General features: G+C 40.8%; 2 protein-coding genes across 2 annotated transcripts in view; both read left to right on the forward strand.

Annotated features, from left to right (window-relative positions):
- The first annotated feature begins 1,249 nt into the window (after positions 1 to 1,249).
- On the forward strand, positions 1,250 to 8,822 carry LOC115101572 (3-ketodihydrosphingosine reductase-like). The gene is made up of 7 exons (XM_065005701.1): positions 1,250 to 1,799; positions 3,447 to 3,542; positions 5,104 to 5,295; positions 5,393 to 5,476; positions 5,567 to 5,650; positions 5,820 to 5,921; positions 6,208 to 8,822. The coding sequence occupies exons 1-3, from the start codon at positions 1,671 to 1,673 to the stop codon at positions 5,254 to 5,256; spliced, it is 378 nt and encodes a 125-aa protein (XP_064861773.1). The 5' UTR covers positions 1,250 to 1,670; the 3' UTR covers positions 5,257 to 5,295; positions 5,393 to 5,476; positions 5,567 to 5,650; positions 5,820 to 5,921; positions 6,208 to 8,822.
- A 7,082-nt stretch (positions 8,823 to 15,904) lies between these two features.
- Positions 15,905 to 27,064, forward strand: part of LOC115103013 (apoptosis regulator Bcl-2-like) — a 53,177-nt gene continuing 42,017 nt past the window's right edge. Inside the window, exon 1 of the mRNA XM_029623563.2 lies at positions 15,905 to 17,047. Coding sequence (XP_029479423.1) covers positions 16,502 to 17,047 — 546 coding nt within the window. The 5' untranslated portion in view covers positions 15,905 to 16,501. The remainder of the gene's footprint in view (positions 17,048 to 27,064) is intronic.

Below are 27,064 nucleotides of genomic sequence, written 5' to 3' on the forward strand. Positions count from 1 at the left end.
GGTGTGAATAGTGCACTTGACCAGTCCATGGTGGTGTAGGCCTTCACAAGCAGGATCCTGACATTTTAAAGGTTAGGGTGGACTTTATAGCTATGGTGATAAATGCTCCTGCCAAGGTGGTGAGAAGGTCCAGGTAGATAGATATCATTGTGAGAGCGGATCCTGGGGCTGAAAGACTTCTCTGCGAAGGACTTACATGGAATATTATCACAAGCCGTAGAGCCTGAGAAGGGAGATATGGAGAATTGAAAGAAGGAAGAGATTGGAGTTTTGTTTTGTCAATGTACTATTGCTATTTGGGTGGATAAAGTTAGTTTCACTATCACGTATGGATATTCTTTTTCTTTTTTTACCTTGTTTTAGTTTCAAACCGTCCAGTCGGTGGCGGCAATACGCCTTTTGGGGTTGTAGTCCAGCATAAAACCCACAGAACTGTGGATTTGGAAACTAGAAGTGACACAAGGTACTGAAAATGGTGTAGGATGGAATATGCATGTCCAACATGAAAAAAACTACTGGATTTAAACTGATTGGCCGCAAAATGCGCAGTGACGGTCCTCTGGGTCTAAACGTTGTGGATTTGGAACCTAGAAATACTGCTGAGTATAATGACTCACATTTTACAGTGTCACAACATACTGTGCATTTACAACGCATACAGGAAGGAAATCTTGTTTTTAAAAAATTCAAAAAATTCGTGACCCGGAAGTACTTCGTTATTCTTACCTGTTTCACAGCGGTCGTTTTGGTTTATGTTGCAGCTCGGCAAGAACAGAGTGCAAGATCCACCTTATAACTCAGTGGGTCCACCACAGCGATTGGTTTTTAGGAGAAATGCTTCTGACTCGCTGCCAAACATACTGCTAGAAAACTCCTCCTCTGTCGCCACCCCTTTGACCAGCCCCCACGATTCTCTCCAACTGAGTCCAAAAGCGAACGTTAGCTACTAAGCTAACCAAACTGGCAGTTTCACCCATGTCCTATAAGGAAGGGTTGAGTTCAACGATCACGGATTGGCTTTTCTTCAATTCCTGGTGGCTCCTTTTGCCTTTTATCATGCTTCTAGTCGTTGCTGCATTCATCGTTGCATTCGTGTTGCTGTTGTATATGATATCCCCTTTGATTAGCCCAAAACCTCTCAAATTAAATGGGGCCCACGTCGTCGTGGTAAGTGACCATTGCACGGTAGGTGTTGCAGGTGAATACATTTCCTAAGAAACTGCGCGTGCACACAACAGATAGCTGTACACCTACAATGAATTGACATTTAGTAACACACCAGTTCTCTAGTGAAAACTAGTATTTTAATACTGGCATCTGTGGTTTGCATCTGTAGGTAGTCAAAGCTAGTCAAAACCAGGACATTTGTGTAAAAGAAACACATGTACTAACTTGCAAAAGTCACATTTATAATGAAGCATTAAGGCACGAGAGGGTATAGTATATTGGCCATATAACACAGCCCCCCCGAGGTGCCTAATTGCTATTATAAACTGGTTACCAGCGTAACTAGAGCAGTAAAAAATACATGCACTGTCATACCCATTGTAAAACAGTCTGATATACCACAGCTGTCAGCATTCAGGGTTCAAACCAGCCAGTTTATAATTACCTATATATGTTGGACTTTGACCCCCGGGGCACAGCCCTTGTATTTAACTTCAGAAGGAATGCCCCTCCTCTCTCACCTACCACCTCTCAACCTGCAGGTCACTGGAGGCTCCAGTGGAATAGGGAAAAGCATTGCTATGGAGTGCTACAGACAAGGAGCATTCATCACACTAGTGGCAAGAGACGAGGTTAGCAGAAATAAAATAAAAAACATCAATGTCCTTGACTCTTTTGCCCTGTTCTTCACCCAGACAGCACATTTATCAAGCCTTCTGTCCTTTTCTTTAGAGTAAATTGGTACAAGCGAAAAAAATAAGTAGAGAAATGTGCGATTAATGATAAGCAGGTATGTATTACGTAGCTACATGTCTTAGTACAACCTGGAAGAAGAAAGACAAGGCTCTTTTTTTTGGATGCAAGTAAATGATAAAATATTGACCCTAATGATCACATTAGCAACTTCTTACACGAACACTGACTGTTTTGGTATTCGCATTCCTCTTCCACTCGGGTTGTGCTCTGCATATAAGTTGATGTGTCCAAGGACTACGGACAGGTGGAAAGTGTGATTAAGCAGGTAAATCACAAGTGACAGGCAATCTTCCCTCCAAGTTGTTCGCAAGAGCGCAGCCCTCCCGGGACTGCTTTGCAGAGGAAATATCAGCCCCCGCAGAGAGGCACAGTGATTGAACTTCACTCAACTTGACCTTTTAGTTAACACTATCAATGTTTCGCTCTACTGTGAGAATTGGGATCGAATCAACGTAATATCAGACACGTTCAATGCAACATACTGAAACAAAGCTAACTATGCAAGAGATTTTCTTGTAGGCCGAGCGCATTGGAGTAGGATTCTATTGCATTTGACAGGCACAACCTATTCTCTACCAATCCGGTACGCCATAACCAGAGATGCAGTATCCCTATATGCAAATAGACCATTGCCATATGTGGATCTGTGCCATTCACTTTGAACAGGACTGTGTTCACAGCATGAGTGTTCGCAAGCTTGTTTTGAGATCAAAGCGAGAGCTGCATGTAGCCACGTGTGCACATGTATTCATATTATTTTCTAGTTAGTGAGTTATTAGCCCAGTTATAGATCATTTCTAGTCAGCAATGGGGGAGTGGTTGCTTCCTACAGGAACACACAACGTATGCAGGTAAAGTCAGGTAAAGATGTCAGGTAAATAATTATTTTTCTGTCTAAAAGGGTAGTGTTGTATTTTGAGACATATCTTGAATAAGCTAAGTAGCCAATAGGTAGAGGGTAGAATAATTTGTCTTATTCTCTGTAATAATGGTATGGGAATAATAATGCATTTTATTTTGTAAAGTGGGTTCTTGCATCAAACACCACAACATTTTCAGTCACCTCCTGGTCTGGGGGGCAAGTGGATAAATGGGTTAATGTCAAGCCCTGCATTATTTTTTCCAAAGGTCTCATGGAATGTAGGCCTACTTTGAACACCACACATTGGCTGCTACTGTAGGCTGAATGATAGAACAGCTATTTCCATGTTAAAATGTTATGGGATGCATTTTCTCCATTGTTTTTGATGGTAGTCCACTCTGGTAGTCCTACATTATGATCAAATAGCCACAGTAGCTTACTTGGCCACTGTTATAACTGTAACTTAAAGCAGGTACAGCCTCATTGTTCGCAGTAAATGTGTACCAAAAGTTACACAGAATTTTCACAAGGTTCAAGTTTGAGCTCAGCAGACCTGAAATTTGCTCAGTTACAGAAAACAAATTTGAGGGAACATTGGTGATTTGAACTTTTGTATAATTATTTGCAAATGACAACATCAATGTAACTTGAATCCATTTAGTGTCAAGAGAAGCTTGGTCCGGTGGACATGCTGGTGAACTGTGCTGGAACGTCCTTCTCTGGGAAGTTTGAGGAGGTGGAGGTGGAGCGCTTCAGAGTAAGTAGGTAACTAGTAGGTTGGGGAGGCTATTGTAACTAACCAGGGGAATAGACAGACAGGGCTGGTAGGGTGAACACAGAAACCCAACACCTACAGTATGTGCTTCAGAAAATATTGATGTTGTGCCAAAACTAACTCTGAATATGAGAGGAGATTTTAGATTCCCAGATTGAACAGTCAATGGGTTTGATGTGTGTCTGAAGGTGGAATCGAGGGTTCAGCTTTTAGTTTAAAGATGCAGTTAGCAAACCATAAGGCAAGATGAGAATGCAGTCTAGGTCTGCAGCAGATTGGATTGCAGTGGAAGAATGAGAGAGCGGTTTAATTCAAGGCCAAAGAGGTGGCAGGTTTCTTCGCTCTCTCACAGTCAAGTGATTGTCCAGATTCAGAGATAATGACCGAAGGGAAATTATATTGTGTGTACGTGTGTGTGTTCACAAGTGTGTGCATGAAGGGATTGTTCCAATAGTAAGATAATAACCGAGGGTAAATGTGGCTGTTCACATCCTAATGTATACTGAACAAAAATATAAACGCAACATGTAAAGTGTTAGTCACATGTTTCATGAGCTGAAATATAAGTTATCAGAAATGTTCCATACGCACAACAAGCTTATTTCTCTCAAAACATTTTGTGCCCAAATTGGTTTACATCCCTGTTAGTGAGCATGTCTCCTTGCCAAGATAATCCATCCACCTGACAGGTGGGGCATATCAAGAAGCTGATTAAACAGCGTGATCATTACACAGGTGCACCTTGTGCTGGGGACAATAAACGGCCACTCTAAATTGTGCAGTTTTGTCACACAACACAATGTCTCAAGTTTTCAGAGAGCATGCAATTGGCATCCTGACTGCAGGCATGTTCACCAGAGCTGTTGCCAGATAATGTAATGTTAATTTCTCTACCATAAGCCGCCTCCAACGTAATTTTAGAGAATTTGGCAGTACATCCAACCGGCCTCACAACCACAGACCACATGTAACCACTCCAGCCCAGGACATTCACATCCGGCTTCTTCATCTGCGGGATCGTCTGAGACCAGCCACCCCGACAGCTGATGAAACAGAAGTATTTCTGCCTTTTGCGGCGAATAACTCTTTTTGATTGGCTGAGCCTGGTTTCCCCGTGGGTGGGCCTATGCCCTCCCAGGCGCACACATGGCTGCACCCTTGCCCAGTCATGTGTAATCCATAGATTAATGACTCATTTATTTATTTAAATTGACTGATTTCCTTATATGAACTGTGACTCAGTAAAATTGTTGCATGTTGCGTTTATATTTTTGTTCTGTATATTTATTTGGCTTCATTACAATTCCTGGAAGGAGCCTGGCTCCTTCTCATCCTGCCATTCCACTGCCTCGTTAAGGGTCTGAATTCATTAGGCCTCCCTCCAGAGAAATGCTATTACTATGGAAACTGCACAGACATATAACACGTAACATATTGCAGGACTATTTTTGCTCCAGTAGTATGGGTATTACTCAGCTTTCATTCATAATAATAGTAATACATCATGAATGACTTTTTGTGCTCCTTCCCTTGTCTATAAAAGAGTCTGATGGAGGTGAACTACCTGGGCAGTGTGTATCCCACACGGGCCGTAATCGCCACTATGAAGGAGCGGAGGATGGGACGCATCATGTTTGTCTCCTCCCAGGCTGGCCAGATCGGCCTGTTTGGCTACACTGCCTACTCCCCGTCCTAGTTTGCCCTTCGTGGTCTGGCTGAGTGCCTGCAGATGGAAGTGGGTAGTATTTAGTTCCTCCTCCTAACCAGGTTGGAGGCCAAAAGGCCTCTTTGTGGCTAATTGAATGTACTCTTTCCTCTACTCCTCCATGCAGATGAAGCCATATAACATTTATGTAACGGTGGCCTACCCCCCTGACACAGACACATGAGGACTAGCAGAGGAGAATAGGACGAAGGTAAGTCTCCTCATGAAAAAGTGGAAAGTTCTCTTTTGTCTTTTACTCTGACGCCTCGCGTTATATTTTCTCTCTTCGTCCATTCCATAGCCTTTAGAGACCAGACTGATCTCCGAGACGTCTGGGGTGACTCAGCCGGAGCAGGTTGCTAAAATCGTGGTCAAGGATGCTGTGGTAAGAGACTGCGTTCTTAACAACTGTCACTATCACATTTACTCTGCCTTAGGCCAACACAAAAAGCGTTATCAGTACATCCCTTCCAGTCAGGACCATAGAGAGAATGGCTCTCTAGAAGTGTGATGAAGCGTTTTTTCGGAAGGCCATGTCTTTGTGACCCCTACAGCAGGGGAACTTCAACAGCTCTGTGGGGCCTGACGGCTACATGCTCTCGGCTCTCACCTGTGGAATGTCACCTGTCATCTCCATCACAGAGGGCCTCCAGCAGGTAACAACAGTACAGGAATGGTACTGTCACGGTCCCATTACAACACACCCAGGATATTACTCTGGGGTCTTTTGGTAAACATGCGTTAACTGAACCTCAACAATCAACTTACCAAAGCAATTTTGTATCTATTACACATCTATTATAACCATAGAGATGTAATTAAGTCATATTTTATATGATTATAACATAATAATAGATTGTCCCAAAACTGTCTGTTCCTGTCTAACTCTGGTGATCGTGAATAGTGACTAGGGCTCATAATGTTAATGTGACTTCTGTGCAGATCGTGACCATGGGGCTGTTCCGGACCGTCGCTCTGTTCTACCTGGGGAGTTTCGACAGCATTGTGCGTCGCTGTATGATCGAGAGGGAGCAGTCCAAAGCAGCGGACAAGCGGGAGTAACACACCCACCCCAACCTCCTCCCTCATACACCCCCTCCCCCGCCTCTCCATCCTCCCAGAGTCGTAGCCACGAAGAACCCAACCGAGCCACCACTCCTCTCCCATCCCCTTCTCCCCTAGAGGGCACAACCCTGGGTAGGCTAAATGGCCAGTCATCTCATCCACCAGTGATAATATCTAAGTAAAGAAGATGGCGGATGTCTTTTCCACTTGACCGATGATGTGACACATACCATTCTTAGCAACCATTTTGTCATTATTCCATTGACATTTACTTTTTTTCCATTCCATGCAGAGAGGTAAGTAAGGGATAGCCAGTCTGACAGAGTATGTCAGCATGTTGACCTGCAATTCCTTTACCAAGAGTCTGACAAAATACCAATGCAAACAATATTGTATGTCATGCAGACCATTCTGAGTAAGCTAGCTTAATCACCTTAAACTCTATCTTCACTAAATGCGTTCTGTTCCGCCAGGGCTTCTTTCCTCTATATTCACTCTGTTGTAACCTGTGCCCCTCCTTGTGCTGTCTATGTCGTGTGGTGTTTTGGCCCATGCTGTGGATGCATTAACTTTGAGGTGATTTTAGTCGTTTTGGGCTCCCGAGTGGCGCAGCAGTCTATGTCACTGCATGTCAGTGCAAGAGGCGACACTACAGTCCCTGGTTCGCATCCAGGCTGAATCACATCCGGCCGTGATTGGGAGTCCCATAGGGCGGCACACAATTGGCCCAGCGTCGTCCAGGTTTGGTCGGGGTAGACCATCATTGTAAAAAATGATTTGTTCTTAACTCAGTTGCATAGTTAAATAAAGGTTAAATAAAATAAAAACAATAATGAGAGAGGGCATAGCAAGAGGGCAATGCAAAAATTTAATTTGCTTCCCGGAAATAAACATCCAAGGCATTTTCAAGTAGAGAGATTGTATGTGGAAGTACAAAGGAATTTGTGTGTGCTGTGCATGTAGGGGCTTTGTGAAGAAGCCGATGGGAGAGATTTTAATGCAGTGTTATTTTACAATGTGTTTGAAGGACTATACACTGACCCAGCCTACTCCAGGGAGAGAGAAAAGCCATTGGACACTAGTGGTGGCTGGGAAAAATAGAAAAACCTCATCTGTAATGTATTCCTCTTATTTGCCTGTCACTTTCACGCCATCTTATTTGTGTTTTTTACCTGAGGTAGAAGCGGCAGGTTAAAGGTCAGCATGGGACAGTCATACGATGTAGTAGGAGAACAAATCCACTACCAGCTGATGACCACTCTTTGCTGTTTTCCTGAGGGGGTTGAGGGTCTTTGTATGTGTGATCTGTGTACATATTTTACCTCCTTAATAAGATTGATGGGGTGCTGTCAGGACAAGGCGTGGGGTGTGACTCGCAGGTTCGAGCAAAGTCCCCTTGGGCCTAGAGAGGGCGCCAGAGCTGTATTTTATATAGAGGCCAAGAGACGAAGAGGGACTGGCAAGCTCATTGAGGAGCTCTGTGTGCTATTGTATTATCTGATTTGACATTTCATGCACAGTCACTGTGGACGTCATCCAATGCGTTCCTATCTGATTGTTATTTGTCTCGGTAAGTATTCACAGATCCCTCCTGAAGTCCTCTAAAGAGGAAAATGCGAGCTCATGCAAGTCTTCCTTCCATCGATCAACTGTGTGGAGAATGTGCTTCACTTTAACACAAACAATACGCTACAAATCAGAAAATATACATCATCTTTTGAAAAGCCACCAATATTTGAATGCCAAGATGTATTAAGAGACCATTTCTGTAAAGTACGATGCAACTATTTGAGATTTATTTTGTTTGATGTTGCTTCTCTGTTCTATCCTAGAAATAGTTTGTAATGCAGTCAAGCACGACAATTGTGGAGACCCATTCCAAGCCTTAAGAGAGAACTACAGAAGTTGATGCTAAAATAATCAAATTTCATCCACAGAAAAAAAACTTGACTTGAGCCTCTTGTGGTTTACCAGTTAATTTAAAACTGTTTTACCGTGTTTTTTGTTGTTGTCGCCAATTCCAGTTTAGTTTTTGTACAAAAAGGCCTTACTCAAAACCAAAATGACGGAAGTGAGAATGCATGATTCAACTCTGAGGTTCTCATTTGACATTGGTTCAAGGCATACTGTCACTGTCCAGCAAAGTGTCTGTGTCTACCTGTCATGTTATCATCTGTGTGAGTTGTTTTGCTTTTAGCAACACAGTAGTTGATAGACATTTGGTATAATATGTAGTTCATGGACAAAGCTGTTTTGTTTTAACACTTAAGCTATGCAAATTAAACCTACCACCAAGTTTTAAAATGCTCTAGTTTTCCCATTCGTTGGTGTCGTCCAGAGATATTTAAAAGATTATATAGAGTTTATAAGTACAGTACTACTGAAAATTGTCATGATGCATTCTGCTTCTGTTCCCATTATATTGGTTGTGTTTTGTTCTGTTTTGTTTTTGCCAAACGGGTAAGAATTTCACCTTGTGTGCCATTGAAAATAAAAATGTAAGGAGTAGAACAATGTTGCTTTGTCTTATTTTCTTACATAATAAAACAAAATAAATAACTTTGGAAAATGTCATTTTTTCTTATCTTTTTCTTTTACAATGTGTCCTGTTTTAGTTCTAGGTGGGGTTTTTCCTCCTTCCAATGCCCATCTAGATCTCTGTTTTAGGTTAAATATTTTTTTTCTTTTTCTGCACACAGTAGGCTACTGAACACAGGCCTCTTTTGAAAGCTTTTAGGCTTTGTTATTACACTGGTATGGAACCTAACGTATACCATATGTATAAGTACACATAGTTGAATGCACTGACTATAAGTAGGTCTGCATAAGACTCTGCTAAATCAAGAGTTCCCAAACCTTTTCACTCAGCCCCCCCCCCCCTCCAGCATTGGGGAACATTCCACACCACCCCTGCGCGCGTGCACACAAGTACTGCTCATGACACCACACATGACACCAAATGTTCACACCTCTCCTTTCGGCGGAGATCCTTTTTTTTCAGGTTTAAAGCATATTTCCTGCAATTCTACACATTCTGTCATGGGGTGCAGAGAACATTTTTGTAGTTTTAAAACTAACTTTGCAATTCTTCACATTTTGCCATGTCTAATGTGAATTCATGTGATATTTGAGTTGACTCAAACCACAAAATCTATATGCTAAAAAACATTAGCTGACATGGGCTTGTTGGGACCTCCCGCCCCAACCACAGGGACACGCCCACAGTTTGAGAACCACAGAACTAGATGACTAAATTGTAAAAAATGTATTTGTGTATCTGTGTTTGCTTTGTTTGGATTATGAGCTTACATTATTCCGTTGCTGGGGGTTGCACAGCCTAGATACATACACAACCTATGGTTACAGTTGATCAATCCTGGCTCCTGTGTTTACAGATGTTGAGTGGAGGGGATGTTTTCTACCATTACGGAGCGTTTCAGTTTTGATGTACAGTGTGTGTGTTCATCCGGGTGGTTAATGGGGGGCTACTGTGTGTACTGTGGGTGGATGTGAGGTTTTACATATTCTGTTTGAGTAGTGGACTTTCATCTTCCATGAGGGGAACAAAACAGCCTGGGCAGCAGGTAGCTATAGTATACACAACCAGTCAAAAGTTTTAGAACACCTACTCATTCAAGGGTTTTCTTTATTTTCACTATTTTCTACATTGTAGAATAATAGTGAAGACATTAAAACAAAGAAATAACACATGGAATCATGTAGTAACCAAAAAAGTGTTAAACAAATCTAAATTTGAGATTCTTCAAATAGCTACCCTTTGCCTTGATGACAGCTTGGCACAATCTTGGCATTCTCTCAACCACCTCTCTTCACCTGGAATGCATTTCCAACAGTCTTGAAGGAGTTCTCACATATGCTGAGCACTTGTTGGCTGCTTTTCCTTTACTCTGCGGTCCGACTCATCCCAAATCATCTCAATTTGGTTGAGGTTGGGGGATTGTGGAGGCCAGGTCATCTGATGCAGCACTCCATCACTCTTCTTTTTGGTAAAATAGCCCTTACACAGCATGGAGGTGTGTTGGGTCATTGTCATGTTGAAAAACAAATGGTAGTCCCACTAAAACCAAACCAGATGGGATGGCGTATAGCTGCAGAATGCTGTGGCAGCCATGCTGGAAATCACCCCCACACCATAACACCTCCTCCATGCTTTACTGTGGGAAAAACACATGCTGTCCCTCAGTCTTCCCGCTCTTTCACCCAAACCCAGCCCCTTTGTCACATTCTGACCTTTGTTCTTCTGTTATGTCTTTGTTTTAGTATGGTCAGGGCGTGAGTTGGGTGGGTTATCTATGTGAGTTTTTCTATGATTTGCTATTTCTGTGTTTGGCCTGGTATGGTTCTCAATCAGAGGCAGCTGTCAATCATTGTCCCTGATTGAGAACCATATTTAGGGAGCCTGTTTTCTTTTGAGTTTGGTGGGTTATAGTGTTCTGTTTTCTGTTGTGTGTCTGCACCAGCCAGAACTGTTCGTTTCTCTTTGTTATTGTTATTTCCGTGTTCATTTAATAAATATGGACATATACCACGCTGCACCTTGGTCCTCACCTTCTTCCACCGACGACGGCCGTTACACCCTTTTCTTTTGTGTAAACAGCTGTCATATCTGTTCTGCCCACCAGGGACGTTTTCCTTTATGACGTAATTAGTAATCAAGTAATGATTAATTATGTGTATGTGTAATTCTGTGTGATTAGTTAGGTATTTAGCAAATAAATATTTAAACCCAATTTTGTATTGCTGATTCAACTTGTTAGCCAGGGTCCGTGCAGATAACCAAGAATTTACAACTTTCAGATGAGACTGAATTAAGGTGAGGATTAATATTGACTGCTATTGATGTAAAATATTACTAGGTCTTTAAGAGTTTATTCGGAAGATAACAGCTCTATAAATATTATTTCGTGGTGCCCGACTCTCTAGTTAATTACATTTACATGATTAGCTCAATCAGGTAATATTAATTACGGAGAAATTATTTTATAGAATAGCATGTCATATCACTTAATCCGGCATAGCCAAAGACACAACGCTCTAATGAATGTATCCTCTGCAGCAGAGGTAACTATGAAGCTTCTAATTCTTCAAACAAGCAAAGTTCACTGAATTGATACTACTGTCCATAATAGTTTAAATGGCTTTTCACCATGATATTTTGAGACATGAAATCTCAGGGAAAGGTTAGGGTTATGCCACCAAACTTTTATGCATTAGATAAGAATTCAAGGTCAAAATCCTATCATGCCTATCATGGCATCAATTTCTCAATTGTATTCCAGATGAAACTTAAGTAACCAAATGAGAAGAACATGTAGGCCTACTCCAAACAAACCACAAGAGATAACTTTGGATGGGTGACGACCAGTAGCGCCATTAGGCCTGGGCTTCAGCCCCGGATGTTTTTGGTCCAGCCCCGAACCTTTTGATGGTCTTTTTGTGTGTATGGGGGGGTGTGTGTGTGTGTGTGGGGGGGGGGGGGTTGTATTTCAGTCTGATATGAGTGTCCATAACCACACATCACTAGAGCTATGAAGTAACGTTTTACAGAGAATTTTTTATGCCAGAAATACACTGAGTGTAAAACATTTTGGAATCACATTCGGCAGCGATTACAGCTTCTATTTCTGGGTAAGTCTCTAAGAGCTTTGCACACCTGGATTATACAATATTTGCACATTATTCTTTTTAAAAATTCTCCAAGATGTCGGGACCCGGTTACGAACTCAGGTCTCCGGTGTGAGAAACAGTCACTTAGTAAACTGAGCCACTAATAGTTGGCAGAACCCAGAAGATGAGGCAGACACAGCAGTACTAGAGACGGTGATTTAATAAAGAAAAAATGTATATCCTCCAAGACACAAGGAAAATCCACAAAGAGGTATGAACAGTAGGGGAAAAAAACAAACCTCAAAAGAATAATAAAAAATAAACAAGAACAAAATCAGAGTACCTCAAGAAACTCCAACTAAAGAACCAAGAGTTCACAGCATGGCTGGGTGCTAAACATACAAACACAGAGCAAAGAACTGAGGAAAACTAAGGGTTTAAATACAATCAAGGGAAACGAGGCACAGGTGCAAATAATAACTGGGAACAAGGGAAAACAAAAGGGTCAAAAAGCACAATGGGGGCATCTAGTGACCAAAACCTGAACAATCCTGGCGAAATCCTGACACAAGATCTGTCAAATTGGTTGTTGATTACTAGACAACCATTTTCAAGCAGATTTAAGTGAAAACTGTAACTCAGCCACTCAGGAACATTCACTGTCTTCTTGGTAACCAACTCCAGTGTAGATTTGGCCTTGTCTTTTAGGTTATTTTCCTGCTGAAAGGTGAATTCATCTTTCCGTGTCTGGTGGAGAGTAGACTGAACCAGGTTTTCCTCTAGGATTTTGCCTGTGCTTAGCTCTATTCCATTTTATCATTAAAAAAACTCCTTAATCCTTGCTGTTGACAAGCATACCCATAGCAGGATTCAGCCACCACCATGCTTGAAAATATGAAGAGTGGTTGGATTTGCCACAAAGTTAAGGCTTTGTATTCAGAATTTCTTTGCCACATTTCTTGCAGTTTTACTTTAGTGCCTTATTACAAACAGGATGCATGTTTTGGAATATTTGTATTCTGTACATGTTTCCTTCTTTTCACTCTGTCATTTAGGTTAGTATTGTGCAATAACTACAATGACGTTGATCCATCCTCAGTTTTCTCCTATCACAGCCATTAAACTCTGTAACTGTTTTAAAGTCACTAATGGACTCATGGTGAAATCTCTGAATGATTTCCTTCCCCTCCGGCAACTGAGTTAGGCAAGACCATGTATCTTTGTGGTGACTGGGTATATTGATACACAATCCAAAGTGTAATTAATAACTTCACCATGCTCAAAGGGATATTCAAAATCTACTTCTATTTTTTTAATACTCATCTACCAATAGGTGCCCTTCTTTGCAAGGCATTGGAAAACCTCCCTGGTCTTTGTGGTTGAATCTGTGTTTGAAATTCACTGCTCGACTGAGGGACCTTACAGATAATTGTATGTGTGGGGTACAGAGATGAGGTAGTTATTCAAAAAACATGTTAAACATTATTATTGCCCACAGAGTGAGTCCATGTAACTTATTATGTGACTTGTTTAACACATTTGTATTCCTGAACCTATTTAAGCTTGCCATAACAAAGGGGTTCACTACTTTTGTATTTGTTTTTGTATTTATTATGTTAAGGCCGATATACAATTTTCAAAACATTACAATACATTCATAACACATTTCACAACACACTAAGTGTGTGCCCTCAGGCCCCTACTCTACTACCACATATCTACAACACATCTGTTTTTAAACCTGATTATACTGCTTGCATAAATGACCTTGATGTGGAATAGAGTTCCATGCGCCTCCCATAATCTGTTCCTGACTTGGGGACTGTGAAGAGACATTTACATTACATTTAAGTCATTTAGCAGACGCTCTTATCCAGAGCGACTTACAAATTGGTGCATTCACCTTATGACATCCAGTGGAACAGCCACTTTACAATAGTGCATCTAAATCTTTTAAGGGGGGGGGGGGGGGTGAGAAGGATTACTTTATCCTATCCTAGGTATTCCTTAAAGAGGTGGGGTTTCAGGTGTCTCCGGAAGGTGGTGATTGACTCCGCTGTCCTGGCGTCGTGAGGGAGTTTGTTCCACCATTGGGGGGCCAGAGCAGCGAACAGTTTTGACTGGGCTGTGAGGGAACTGTACTTCCTCAGTGGTAGGGAGGCGAGCAGGCCAGAGGTGGAGACCTCTGGTGGCATATCTTGTGGGGTATGTATGGGTGTCTGAGCTGTGTGCTTGACAGACAGCTCGGTGCTTTCAACATGTCCACTTTGAGCCAGGAGAGATTGACATGCATATTATTAATGTTTGCTCGCTGTGTACATCCAAAGGCCAGCCGTGCTGCAGTGTTCTGAGCCAATTGCAATTTTCCGAAGTCCCTATTTGTGGCACCTGACCACATGAATGAACAGTTCTATGGGTTGGTAACAGGCTGATTGGTCGGCTATTTGAGCCAGTAAAGGGGGCTTTACTGTTCTTAGTAAGCAGGAATGACTTTTGCTTCCCTCCAGCCCTGAGGGCACACACTTTCTTGTAAGCTGAAATTGAAGATGTGGCAAATAGGAGAGGCAATATCGTCCGCTATTATCCTCAGTAAGTTGCCATCCAAGTTGTCAGACCCGGTGCATTGTCAATGTTGATAGACGACAACAACTTTTTTTTACTTCTTCCACACTCACTTTATGGAATTCAAAATGAAAATTATTGTCTTTCATAATTTGGTCAGATATACTTGGATGTGTAGTGTCAGCGTTTGTTGCTGGAATGTCATGCCTAAATGTGCTAATCTTGTGGTTGGCAATATCAATCGGTTTCGTGATGAATGAACCATCTGATTCAATGAATGATGGAGCTGAGTTTGCCTTTTTTCCCAAAATGACATTGAAGGTGCTCCAAAGCTTTTTTACCATCATTCTTTATGTAATTTACCTTTGTTTCATAGTGTAGTTTCTTCTTTTTAGTCACATGATTTCTCAATTTGCAGTACGTTTGTCAATTGGTTGTGCAGCCAGACTTATTTGCCATTCCTTTTGCCTTTACAATATTTCAATTCCTCATCAATCCACAGGGATTTGACAGTTTTTACAGTCATTTTCTTAATGGGTGCATGCTTATTAGTAATTAGGATAAGCAATTACGTCTGTCAAGTGCAACGTCTGTTTGCTCCTCATTACACACCACAGACCAACAAATATTCTTTACATCAACAACATAGGAATCACTACTAACCTCTGTATGACCTCCAAAGGCCCAACTTTGGTTTTACTTGATATAGCTACTATATTGTGATCACTACATCCAATGAAATACACTTTTCATTTGATCTGATGTATTGTGCGATGCAGTGCATATATACAATTATGATGTATTATTCTTAAAAACTAGGATTTTGGAGGTCATCAGTGGCAATCATAATGGCAAACGACGACACTGTTGATGATTTCATTCAATACTTATTGACTCAAGATATTTCAGCTTTTCATTTTTAATTAATTAGTCTAAAATAAATTAAAACATAATTCCACATTGACATTATGGGGTATTGTGTGTAGGCCAGTGACACTAAATCTAAATTTAATCAGGCTTTTAAACTTCAATTTTAAACTTCAAAATTTGGAAAAAGTCAGGGGGTGTGAATACTTTCTGAAGGCACTGTATGTGTTCCATAGTAAAGAGTAGAGAGTGTTCCAGTAGAGAGACCCACATAGTTTCTGTAATTAAGTACTGGCAGTGTCTGCTATGGCAGGTGGGAAAGTGCAAGTTACCTGAAAAATATCTAATCTCTCAATGTTCTAATGTCTCAATGTCCATCTCAAAGTGCACCAAATTAATGCATTTAGCTCTTGAAATTCCTTATTTTTTACCGGGGTAGGATGCCCCCGGACCCCCCTACTGGCTTTGGGCTAAGCCCCTAATGTCTTCAAATCCTAGAAACGCCCCTGACACAAGAAATACCTCACCAGCAAAGCAGCAAAGAGTGTACAACAGGCAGCAATTGTGGGATACATTCCTCACTCAAAACGTCTTTCTGTATGCGTAAAACGCCGCTGGAATAGTTTTCGGTATCATATTCTGGATGCATGCGACGTTGACCTTCATATGTAGATTTTCGGTCATGTATTTGTAGTGTACATTATGTGCATATGGAGAATATTTTTTATCTCTTCCGTATTTCTGGCTGTCTAGATTTGGAGTCTACAGAGAAGGGAACTGTCGCCACTTTTTGACCAACGCTTCGAATATTTTATTTTGAGAGCACAATTGGGAACATTTGGAAATTCTGACGTGGTTTATATTTGGACTTTTCACGGTTTCAGCCTAGTTGGGTGAAGGGGCCGTTTTTCAATCCACACATATCGCTCCCTTTCCAGTGTTTCGTTTTGCACCGTTCAATTGTAGGCGGTTATCCTAAAAACTTGAACAGAACATTTTCTCAGAAATACACTTTTCGTTTGATCTCATGTATTGTGCGATGCAGTGCATATATACAATTATGATGTATTATTCTTAAAAACGAGGATTTTGGAGGTCATCAGTGGCAATCATAATGGCAAACGACGACAACCGCTTTATAGTGGAAAAGTACATTTGTCACAAACTCTTGAAACGAGGATATGCGTGGGATTTCGAGGATGCCGAGGAGGAGGAAGGTGTTGCTAATAATGGGTCGATGATTTCTCCTCGGCCGGGTTTGGCACGGCGGTGCCACGGGGCCAATAACGGCGGACCGGGCAGCGTCCCTCGTCTTTCCAAATGGCTCTCCCAACCGGACCCGCATGCAGCTATTCACAGAGTTTTGCGTGAGGCCGGGGACGAACTCGAAAGACTGTACCAGCCCGACTTCGCAGAGATGTCACACCAGCTGTATCTCACATCCTCCACGGCTGAGAGGAGATTTAGAGAGGTGATAGACGAGCTGTTCAGGGATGGGGTTAACTGGGGACGGATTATCGCCTTCTTCGAGTTCGGGGGCACAATATGCGTGGAATGCGTGAACAAGGAGATGACGTCGCAGGTGGATCACATCGCGGTGTGGATGACAGAGTATCTAAATGGACCACTGCTCAACTGGATTCAGGAGAACGGGGGATGGGTATGTGTAATCTACTGCTTTAGTTTACATTAGCCTACGCATGATGCGGAGGGAACGTCTGGATATGAACGACATAATTTACTAGTCTTCCCGATTTGATGTTCTGGCTGTTTGTCTAGCACGTCTGGCCAATGAAATATTACCGTCGCTGTCACACCTCCCTACGCTCAAACCCGCCTCCGTCGACTGTAGCCATCAGTGGCAGATGCCTTGTAGTTCCAGGGTGGGGGATATATTCCAGGGTGGGGGGTAAAACCAAACGTTTCACTGCACGTAACCGGTGTATGTGACAATAAAACATTAACATTATATTAAATGTTATTTTGTTTATTTTGTCCTATAGCCCATGCCTGTTATACTGCTGTTATTCACTATACTGCTTTCACACATAGATGTCTGTGACAGGCTATCAGCATAGAACAGTCTGTACTACACAGGGCGGCTGAGGCACTAGTAGGATAGGATCATTATATCTGTGTAGTTCCACATCCATGGCAGGGCAGAGCAGGACAGACACACGTCAGGGTAAAGGGTGACATCAAGTTAATAGTGTGGGCTATCAGCCCCACGCGAGACAGGACAAGAGATGAGGAACACTTATCAGAGATCTACATGGCCAAAAAACTATGAGATCCCCATACTAAATCTATACTGTACACACGCACTCACACATTTTGGATACTTGATTTGGATCCACAGTCACACACGAACACACACACACACACACACACACACGCACACACGCGCATTTACCACCAAATATCTGAGTATGCACATCCACCACTACCAGCCACACAACATCCTCTGTTCTGTTTTTCTTTTGTTACAACTATTTCCCCTCTGAAGATGAACAATGTGGCCACCCCTTTACGACTGCTGTCCTCTACAGCTCTACATCTATAAGGCCAAACCGCCAAAAATGTGTCCCTAATTGGCAGAAGTGCTATTAATGATAAAATAACATGCGTTTGCACCGTTTCAGCTATCTAGCCAGGAAGCAAGGTGGTAGATGGGGGTGGGTATGGGAGGGGTGAAGGCTAATCAATGATTTATGTGGAGCATTTCATCTCTAAAGGATGGAGCGTTTAACATTCCCCTTGAGTCTCCTCTGCCCCTGAAGGTGTCAGGTTGTGCCACATATCAAAGGGAAGCACAGAGAGGAGAGAGGGGCCCCCAGGAGTACAGAGCCACAGACTAGAGCCAGGTTGTATGTTTAACATGTAACGTGCACCCTCCAGTGGATTTCGGTTCAGTTGGAGTCCTTTGGTCATGGGATGGTGGATCGGGCTGTGGCTGCCATGTCTGTCTGTGTGTGAGAGGTCTCTGGAGCCTGATACCCGACATCCCAGTCTAACTATGTACTTTTGTATGTAGGTCAGCATAAACAGTAATGTTTCAAGACTGAGGTTGAGACGACGGGGTTTCATGTGCCATATCCATGGGAATTGAAGGGAATATTTTAATCCAATGGATAATTCAGGATTATGGGAAAGTACATGTAAACAATTTTCTGGGTCATTTTGCCAGGGCCTTGTGATCATTGGCGACAATTGCACATCCCAAAAATGTGGTCTCTGATGTGACGTCAGAGGCTATAGAGAAGTGAGTGAGCTTCACGTCATGACAGAAAAATTTCACATAAATTCTGTAAATGTCATATAAAAACAAATACTGTTCATGCTAAATGAAGAATGTTGCAGAGATCCAACTGACAATGCAAACAGACACTATCATAATAGTTTTACTTTTCAAGGGGCAAAATTCCCTGATGTTTATAATTCAGCTCATATTATGTGGTGTTCTCAGACATCTTAGGCAACAGTGCGTTCGGAATATTTTCAGACCCCTTGACTTTTTCAACATTGTGTTACGATAATGCCTTATTCAAAAATTGATTAAATAAAAATTTTCCTCATCAATCTACACACAATACCCCATAATAGCAAAGTGAAAGCAGATTTTTAGAAATGTTTGCAAATGTAAAAAAAACTAAAACAGAAATACCTTATTTTACATCAGTATTCAAACCCTTTGCTATAAGACTCGAAATTGAGCTCAGGTGCATCATGTTTCTATTGATCATCCTTGAGATGTTTCTACAACTTGATTGGAGTCCACCTGTGGTAAATTAAATTGATTGGAGATGATTTGGAAAGGCACACACCTGTCTATATAAGGACCCACAGTTGACAGTGCATGCCAGAGCAAAAACCAAGCCACGTGGTCAAAAGAATTGTCCGTAGAGCTCCGGGACAGGATTGTGTCGAGGCACAGATCTGGGGAACGGTACCAAAAAATGTCAGCAGCATTGAAGGTCACCAAGAACATAGTGGCCTCCATCATTCTTAAATAGAAGAAGTTTGGAACCACCAACACTCTTCCTAGAGCTGGCAGCCCGGCCAAATTGAGCAATGGGGGAGAAGGTCCTTGGTCAGGGAGGTGACCAAGAACCCATTGGTCACTCTGACAGGGCTTCCAGAAGGATAACCATCTCTGCAGCACTCCACCAATCAGGCCTTTATGGTAGATTGGCCAGACGGAACCACACCTCAGTAAAAGGCACATGACAGCCCGCTTGGAGTTTTCCAAAGGGCAACTAAAGGACTCTCAGGTCTGATGAATCCAAGATTGAACTCTTTAGCCTGAATGCCAAGCATCACGTCTGGAGGAAACCTGGCACCATCCCTACGGTGATGTATGGTGGTGGCAGCATCGTGCTGTGGAGATGCTTTTCAGTGGCAGGGACTGGGAGACTAGTCAGGATCTAGAGAAAGATGAACGGAGCAAAGTACAGTGAGATCCTTAATGAAAACCTGCTCTAGAGTGCTCAAGACCTCAGACTGGGGCGAAGGTTCACCTTCCAACAGGACAGTAGGCCTATACGATCCTAAAATATTTGGTGTTATTACCCTTTTACATTTAAAAAATATATCTCAATATAAAAAATGTAAAGGATTATTATTGTTCCGATACACACCGTCAAATGGATTAGGCCTTCTAGCCATCGCCGATCCACCTTTCATTTTCCATTGGTTTTGTCTTTGTCTTACACACCTGGTTTCAATTCCCCAATTACCTGTTCATTATTTAACCCTCTGTTTCCCCATGTATGTTTGTGTGATTGTTTGTTGTATTGTGGGCTTGGTAATTATCTTGTATTTTGATGACTTTGAGTAAAGTTACTTTTATTTTCTCATCTCTGCTGTCCTGCGCCTGACTCCTCTGCACCAGCTACACACAGACCCTTACACTTAAGTACATTTTAGCGATTACATTTACTTTTGTTACTTAAGTACAGTTGAAGTCAGAAGTTTACATACACCTTAGCCAAATACATTTAAACTCAGTTATTCACAATTACTGACATTTAATCTGAGTAAAAATTCCCTGTCTTAGGTTAACCACTCACATGCTTGGGGTCATTGTCCATTTGGAAGACCCATTTACGATCAAGCTTTAACTTCCTGACTGATGTCTTGAGATGTTGCTAAATTATATCCACATAATTTTCTTTCCTCATGATGTCATCTATTTTGTGATGTGCACCAGTCCCTCCTGCAGCAAAACACCCCCACAACATGATGCTGCCACCCCGTGTTTCACAGTTGGGATGGTGTTCTTCGGTTTGCAAGCCTCCCCCTTTTTCTTCCAAACATAATGATGGTTATTATTGACAAACAGTTCTATTTTTGTTTCATCAGACCAGATGACAGTTCTCCAAAAATTACGATATTTTTCCCCATATGCAGTTGCAAACCATAGTCTTGCTTTTTTATGGCGGTTTCGGAGTAGTGGCTACTTCCTTGATGAGCGGCCTTTCAGGTTATGTCGATATAGGACCCATTTTACTGTGGATATAGATACTTTTGTACCTGTTTCCTCCAGCATCTTCACAAGGTCCTTTGCTGTTCTGGGATTTATTTGCCCTTTTCCCACCAAATTACATTACTCTCTAGGAGACAGAACGCGTCTCCTTCCTGAGCGGTATGACAGCTGTGTGGTCCCATGGTGTTTATACTTGCGTGCTATTGTTTGTACAGATGAACATGGTACCTTCAGGTGTTTGGAAATTGCTCCCAAGGATGAACCAGACTTGTGGAGGTCTACAATATTTTTTCTGAGGTCTTGGCTGATTTCTTTTGATTTTCCCATGATGTCAAGCAAAGAGGCACTGAGTTTGAAGGTAGGCCTTGAAATACATCCACAGTTACACTTCCAATTGACTCAAATTATGTCAATTAGCCTAATTGAAGCTTCTAAAGCCATGACATCATTTTCTGGAATTTTCCAAGCTGTTTAAAGGCACAGTCAACTTAGTGTATGTAAACTTCTGACCCACTGGAATTGTGATACAGTGAATTATAAGTCAAATAATCTGTCTGTAAACAATTGTTGGAAAAATGACTTGTGTCTTGCACAAAGTAGATGTCCTAACCGACTTGCCAAAACTATAGTTTGTTAACATGAAATTTGTGGAGTGGTTGAAAAACGAGTTCTATTGACTCCAACCTAAGTGTATGTAAACTTCCGACTTCAACTGTATATTTAAAACCAAATATTTTTAGACTTTTACTCAAGTAGTGTTTTACTGGGTGACTTTCACTTTTACTTGAGTCATTTTCTATTAAGGTATCTTTACTTTGACTCATGTATGACAATTGGGTACATTTTCCACCACTGGTAGTACTTCTCTAAGTGAGAGGTATATTATATATTTCTATATATAAGATATTTACGCTACCTTTTATATATTCTTGATCCCAATGATTTGGCCTGTAAACAACAGCCAATGTGTTAGAGCAACGACCCTGGAATAAAAAAGAATGTGGGTGGAGAGGGTTGGTTTTACAGTTTTTATCGTAGGAGATTATCATACGGTTTATGTAGCTCAATGGATCGTAAAGAAAATCACACCACAAACTATCACCCTCAAGCACTTAAGGAGATCGCGAAGATCATGGATACATTAGAACTAGTGGATATATGGAGGCTGAAAAACCCTGACCTAGTGAGATATACATGGAGGAGGCTTAATCAAACTAGCCATCTGGACTACTTCCTAGTCTTATTCTTGCTGGCATTAAAAGTACAAAAAAAAAAGTATTAATAGGAGACCGAATACCATTGGACCACCATCTAATTGGCCTCCATATATACAACTCTTACAGAATGTCCACGTGGACGGGGATATTGAAAATGTAATCGAATCCTATTGATTAAATAATTGACTTTTTTTGCACAACATAGGTACAGCAGATCCCCTTACTTTTAAATGTACTTTTAGAGGCCATTCAATACAATACTCATCATTAAAACAAAAGCAGTTTAGGTCAAAAGAGATTAGACTAATAAAGGAAAGAGTAAGTAAAAGCGCAGGTAGGTGGTAATGGAAAACTACTATAGAGGCACAAAATAAATTAGAGTAAAAACAAAAAGAAATGGAGGTACTTATTCAAGAATGATCAAGTGTAATGTATTACAGAAATAAAGCAAATTGGATAGAAAATTGTGAAAAATGTAAAAAATAAATGATTGAATCTTCAACATAGAATTGCTATCAAAAAGAATTTACAGAAACTCGTTACAAATGATGGAGTCATCCATGATTCACCAGATTACATTTTGAAATAGGAATCAAAATAGTTTAAGCATGTTTTCTTTTCATTCTCCTCCATTTCCCCTGAATAATGTTAACTGTAAGGATTTATTTCCTAATAATAATAATATAAAATTAACTTTTTGAGGCAATAACATTTTTTCAGTCTGGAAAAACACCAGGGCTTGATGGTATACCAGTAGAGGTATAATCAGACCTTTTTTGATGTACTCAAATATCCATTATTAGCATGTTTTATTTACTCCTACAAAAATGGTAGACTTTCAGGTACTCAACATGAAATTCTGATTTCATTACTACTAAAACATGACCCAGGTGGTAAGTATAAAGATCCAGTCCATTTAAAAAAAACTGGAGGCCTCTTACACTTGCGAAAATTCTGGTGAAATGCATAGCACATAGAATAAAACAGGTTTTTACCAGATATTGTTCATCCAGATCAGACAGGTTTTTTACACGGACGATATATTGGAGATAATATACGACAATTACTTGAAACAATTGACCATTATGAAACATCAAAGATACCACCCCTCGTCTTCATAGCAGATTTTGAAAATGCATTTGATAAAGTACGACTAGAATTTATATATAAATGCCTGGTTTACTTTAATTTTGGTGAATCTCTTATACAATGGGTTAAAGTTACGTACAGCAACCCCAGATGTAAAATAGTAAATAATGGTTACTTCTCAGAAAGTATTGAGCTTTTAAGAGGAGTAAAACAAGGCTGTCCGTTGTCTACATATTTATTTATTATGGCCATTGAGATGCCAGCTATTAAAATTAGATCGAAGAAGAACATCAAGGGGTTAGAAATCCAGGGGATAAAAACAAATGTGTCAATGTATGCTGATGACTCAAGTTTTTTCCTAAGTCCGCAATCTGGATCCCTGCACAGTCTCATTGAAGATCTTGATCACTTTTCTAGCCTCTCTGGACTAAAACCTAATTATGACAAGTGTACCATATTATGTATTGGATCGTTAAAAAATACAGTGTTTACACTACCTTGTAGTTTACCAATAAAATGGACGGATGGTGAAGTAGACATGCTTGGTATTCACATCTCAAAAAATATAAACAAACATATAAATGAACAAAAATAGATAAGATTCTGCAACCATGAAGAGGTAAAAACGTGTCTATTTATGGAAAAAATCTGATTGATTAACTATTTGCTCCTATCACAGTTAACTTACTTACTAATGGCACTGCCTACTCCAGACGACTCGTTTTTAAATCATATGAGCATAAATATTTCATTTATTTGGAATGTTAAGCCAGACAAAATTAAACGTGCCTATTTATATAATGAATATGAGTTTGGAGGCTAAAATTATGAAATATTAAAGCTTTAAACCTCTCACTAAAAGCTTCACTCATACATAAGTTATACTTAAACCCAAAATGGTTCTCCAGTAGATTATTAAGGCTCATCCTTTGTTCAATAATGGCTTTTTTGCCATTATACAGATTACAGCTTCTCATTTCCGACTAAATCATTTTTTAAAATGTATTTTTAAGAATCATGCCATACAAAGCTGTTTACAATTTCAGTTTTCTCCTGCAGAAAAGATGGAACAAATATGACAACAAATGTTTTGGTTAAACTCAAATATACTGATTAATAAAAATGTTTAAAATGTTTATTATATTTATGAATGATATATTCAATGAAAATAAACGGAGTTATGTCACATGCAGCTATTGAAAATATATGGGAATATCTGCTCAATCCAAATTTACAACCAACTGATTACAGCATTAGCACAAAAAGGGAGGAGGCAAGTGGAAAAGGGAGAAGGTAGAGAACTTGTTTGCCTACCAGATATTAAAGATACAAATTGGCTGAAAGGAATTTGCATAAATAGAAACTAATACCAGTTTTGTGTGAGGACAAAAATGTTGACAGCTACGCCAGACAGGTTGCAAAATAAATGGGAAGAGATTTTCGATGTACCGATACCATGCCACATGGTTTCTTTTATCAGAACAACAGTTTTCAGCTGTGCTAACATAATTGCAAAAGGGTTTCTAATGATCAATTAGCCTTTTAAAATTATAAACTTGGATTAGCTAACACAACATGCCTTTGGAACACAGGAGTGATGGTTGTAATCAATGCCAAGGGTGCTTCAACAAAGAACTGAGTAAAGGGTCAAAATACCAATGTAAATGTGATATTTCTGTTTCCATTTTTTTATACATTTGCAACATTTCCTAAAAAAACAGTTTTTGCTTTGTCATTATGGGGTATTGTGTGTAGATAGAAGAGGGAAAAAAACTATTTAATCAATTTTACAATAAGGCTGTAAATGTAACAAAATGTGGAAAAGTCAAGGGGTCTGAATACTTTATGAATGCACTGTATATACTGAGCAATAAAGGTGTCTATAAAGATCACCATAATGTATATTCCAAACCGGGTTAGTGTTCCGCTGTAGATCAAAGATAGATACTGAATGTTCTAAAAGGTATTGGAATGAATGTGGATTATTAACTAGCAGAGGTAGTATAGTGTCACCAGGCATAAGTAGGGAACATTGTGCCATTGTGTGTCTTACTCTGAGGTAATTCAATCTGCATGTTGATGTTTTCCTCTCCTCTAAAAACAGAGAGAAGTGGGAAGTTAATTAACCTAGTGACATTTAGACACATGAGAGTGGTGCGGAAAACATGTCCATCAGCCACTCGCATGCTTCCTGTTATTTTGGAGACAGTCTCAAAGCTCTAAATAGGTATGGGTCACTGGCCGTTGTTGAGTCTGGAATTACCGGTGCATGTGCCGAATATATACCTTCCCCAAAACAAAAACTATAACAAGGTCTCAATTGTTTGTAATCCATCTGGGTTGGGATGGCTCACATTCGGTCGTGATCATTACCCTCCCACATACCCCAACTCCTTCAGATTCACCTTGGTCCCTGCTCTTAAGTTTGTGTTGTGTTGTCCGGTCTTTGTGCCTTTTTTTGTCCTCCTTCTTTCACCTGGATAAATGTACTATTTCCTGTCTTTTGTGGCGAGAGTAATTACAGCTGTTTAAAAGGGCCTTTATTTTGATTGGATAATAAGGTCTCTGAGCCAGACAGACAGTGCCACATACAGTAGACATAATGTTTAGGCCCTGTGTCCACCCACCTGTGTTTATTTGTGGGACTTTCAGTAAATAATGAGCGATTGGATAGTGGCGCCCTGGATGGCAGACGACTGCCAACTTCCTTCTGAATTGACACACTTAACCGCAGGGAGTAGTCTAGCTGAGGGGGTGGAGGGGAGTCTGGCCAAAATGTACTCTGCTAAAATACAACACAGCTTGTCCAGGCCTACAGTTAACACAATTGCAACAATAATGGGTTAAGCTTAACATTGGCCAATGTTTTTTTTGTATTTTTTAAAGTCTGGTTCACAAAAGGTTCAGAGTTTATTTAAAGACACCGAACTCCACTCTTACTTCTTTTTATTTTATTTTTTATTTCACCTTTATTTAACCAGGTAGGCTAGTTGAGAACAAGTTCTCATTTACAACTGTGACCTGGCCAAGATAAAGCAAAGCAGTGCGACACAAACAACAACACAGAGTTACACATGGAACAGACAAACATACAGTCAATAATACAATAGAGAAAGTCTATATACATTGTGTGCAAATAGGTAGGATAAGAAGGGAGGGTGAGGCAATAAATAGACCATAGTGGCGAAATTATTACAGTATGGCAAATGAAACACTGGGGTGATAGATGTGCAGAAGATGATATCACTTCTAATTACTACCTTTGTTTTGGGTTTTCATACAGTAGGAGGAGGGGTAGAGGATGGATGAGAGCACCTGGAAGACCCATCATGAGGGAGTTAGAGGCAGGTTATTGGAGGGTGAGGGACAGGAAGAATTCACCCGGGTCAGTCCAAACACCACGGACGGGGTCGTCTAAGGAGTACTGGGAACCAGGTGGTCTTGTCTAAGGGCAGGTGTTTGTTGTAATAATGTAGAACAAATTTGACTGGGTCAGTCCTGGAGAGGGTACTACCAAAATCAGGATAAGGGGGTTGAGCGGGGAGGTGTTGCTAGGATACTGTGCTGCTGTGGGCATATGGTCTGTCTGCTCCCCTTCATCTCTTCCTCTCCCTTTCCCCCTCTGTTCGGGGATGAGGGGAACAGGGACAGTTGGGAAGTCATTAATCTCCATCAGGGTGACATGCCTGCACAGGATGGAAGGGAGAACCTGTTTCTCCTGCGCCGAGCTGACATTGGAGACCTGGGTGCATCCCAAATGGAATACTTTTCCATAAATAGTGCACTACTTTTGACCAGGGCTCTCGGGAAATTGGGAAAAACATATATTTAAAAAAAACTCTCATCACTACCCGCAGTCAACCAACTGCAACTCTCATTTCCGAAA

This window comes from Oncorhynchus nerka, linkage group LG20 (assembly GCF_034236695.1).
Source record: "Oncorhynchus nerka isolate Pitt River linkage group LG20, Oner_Uvic_2.0, whole genome shotgun sequence".
Classification (NCBI taxonomy): Eukaryota; Metazoa; Chordata; class Actinopteri; order Salmoniformes; family Salmonidae; genus Oncorhynchus; species Oncorhynchus nerka.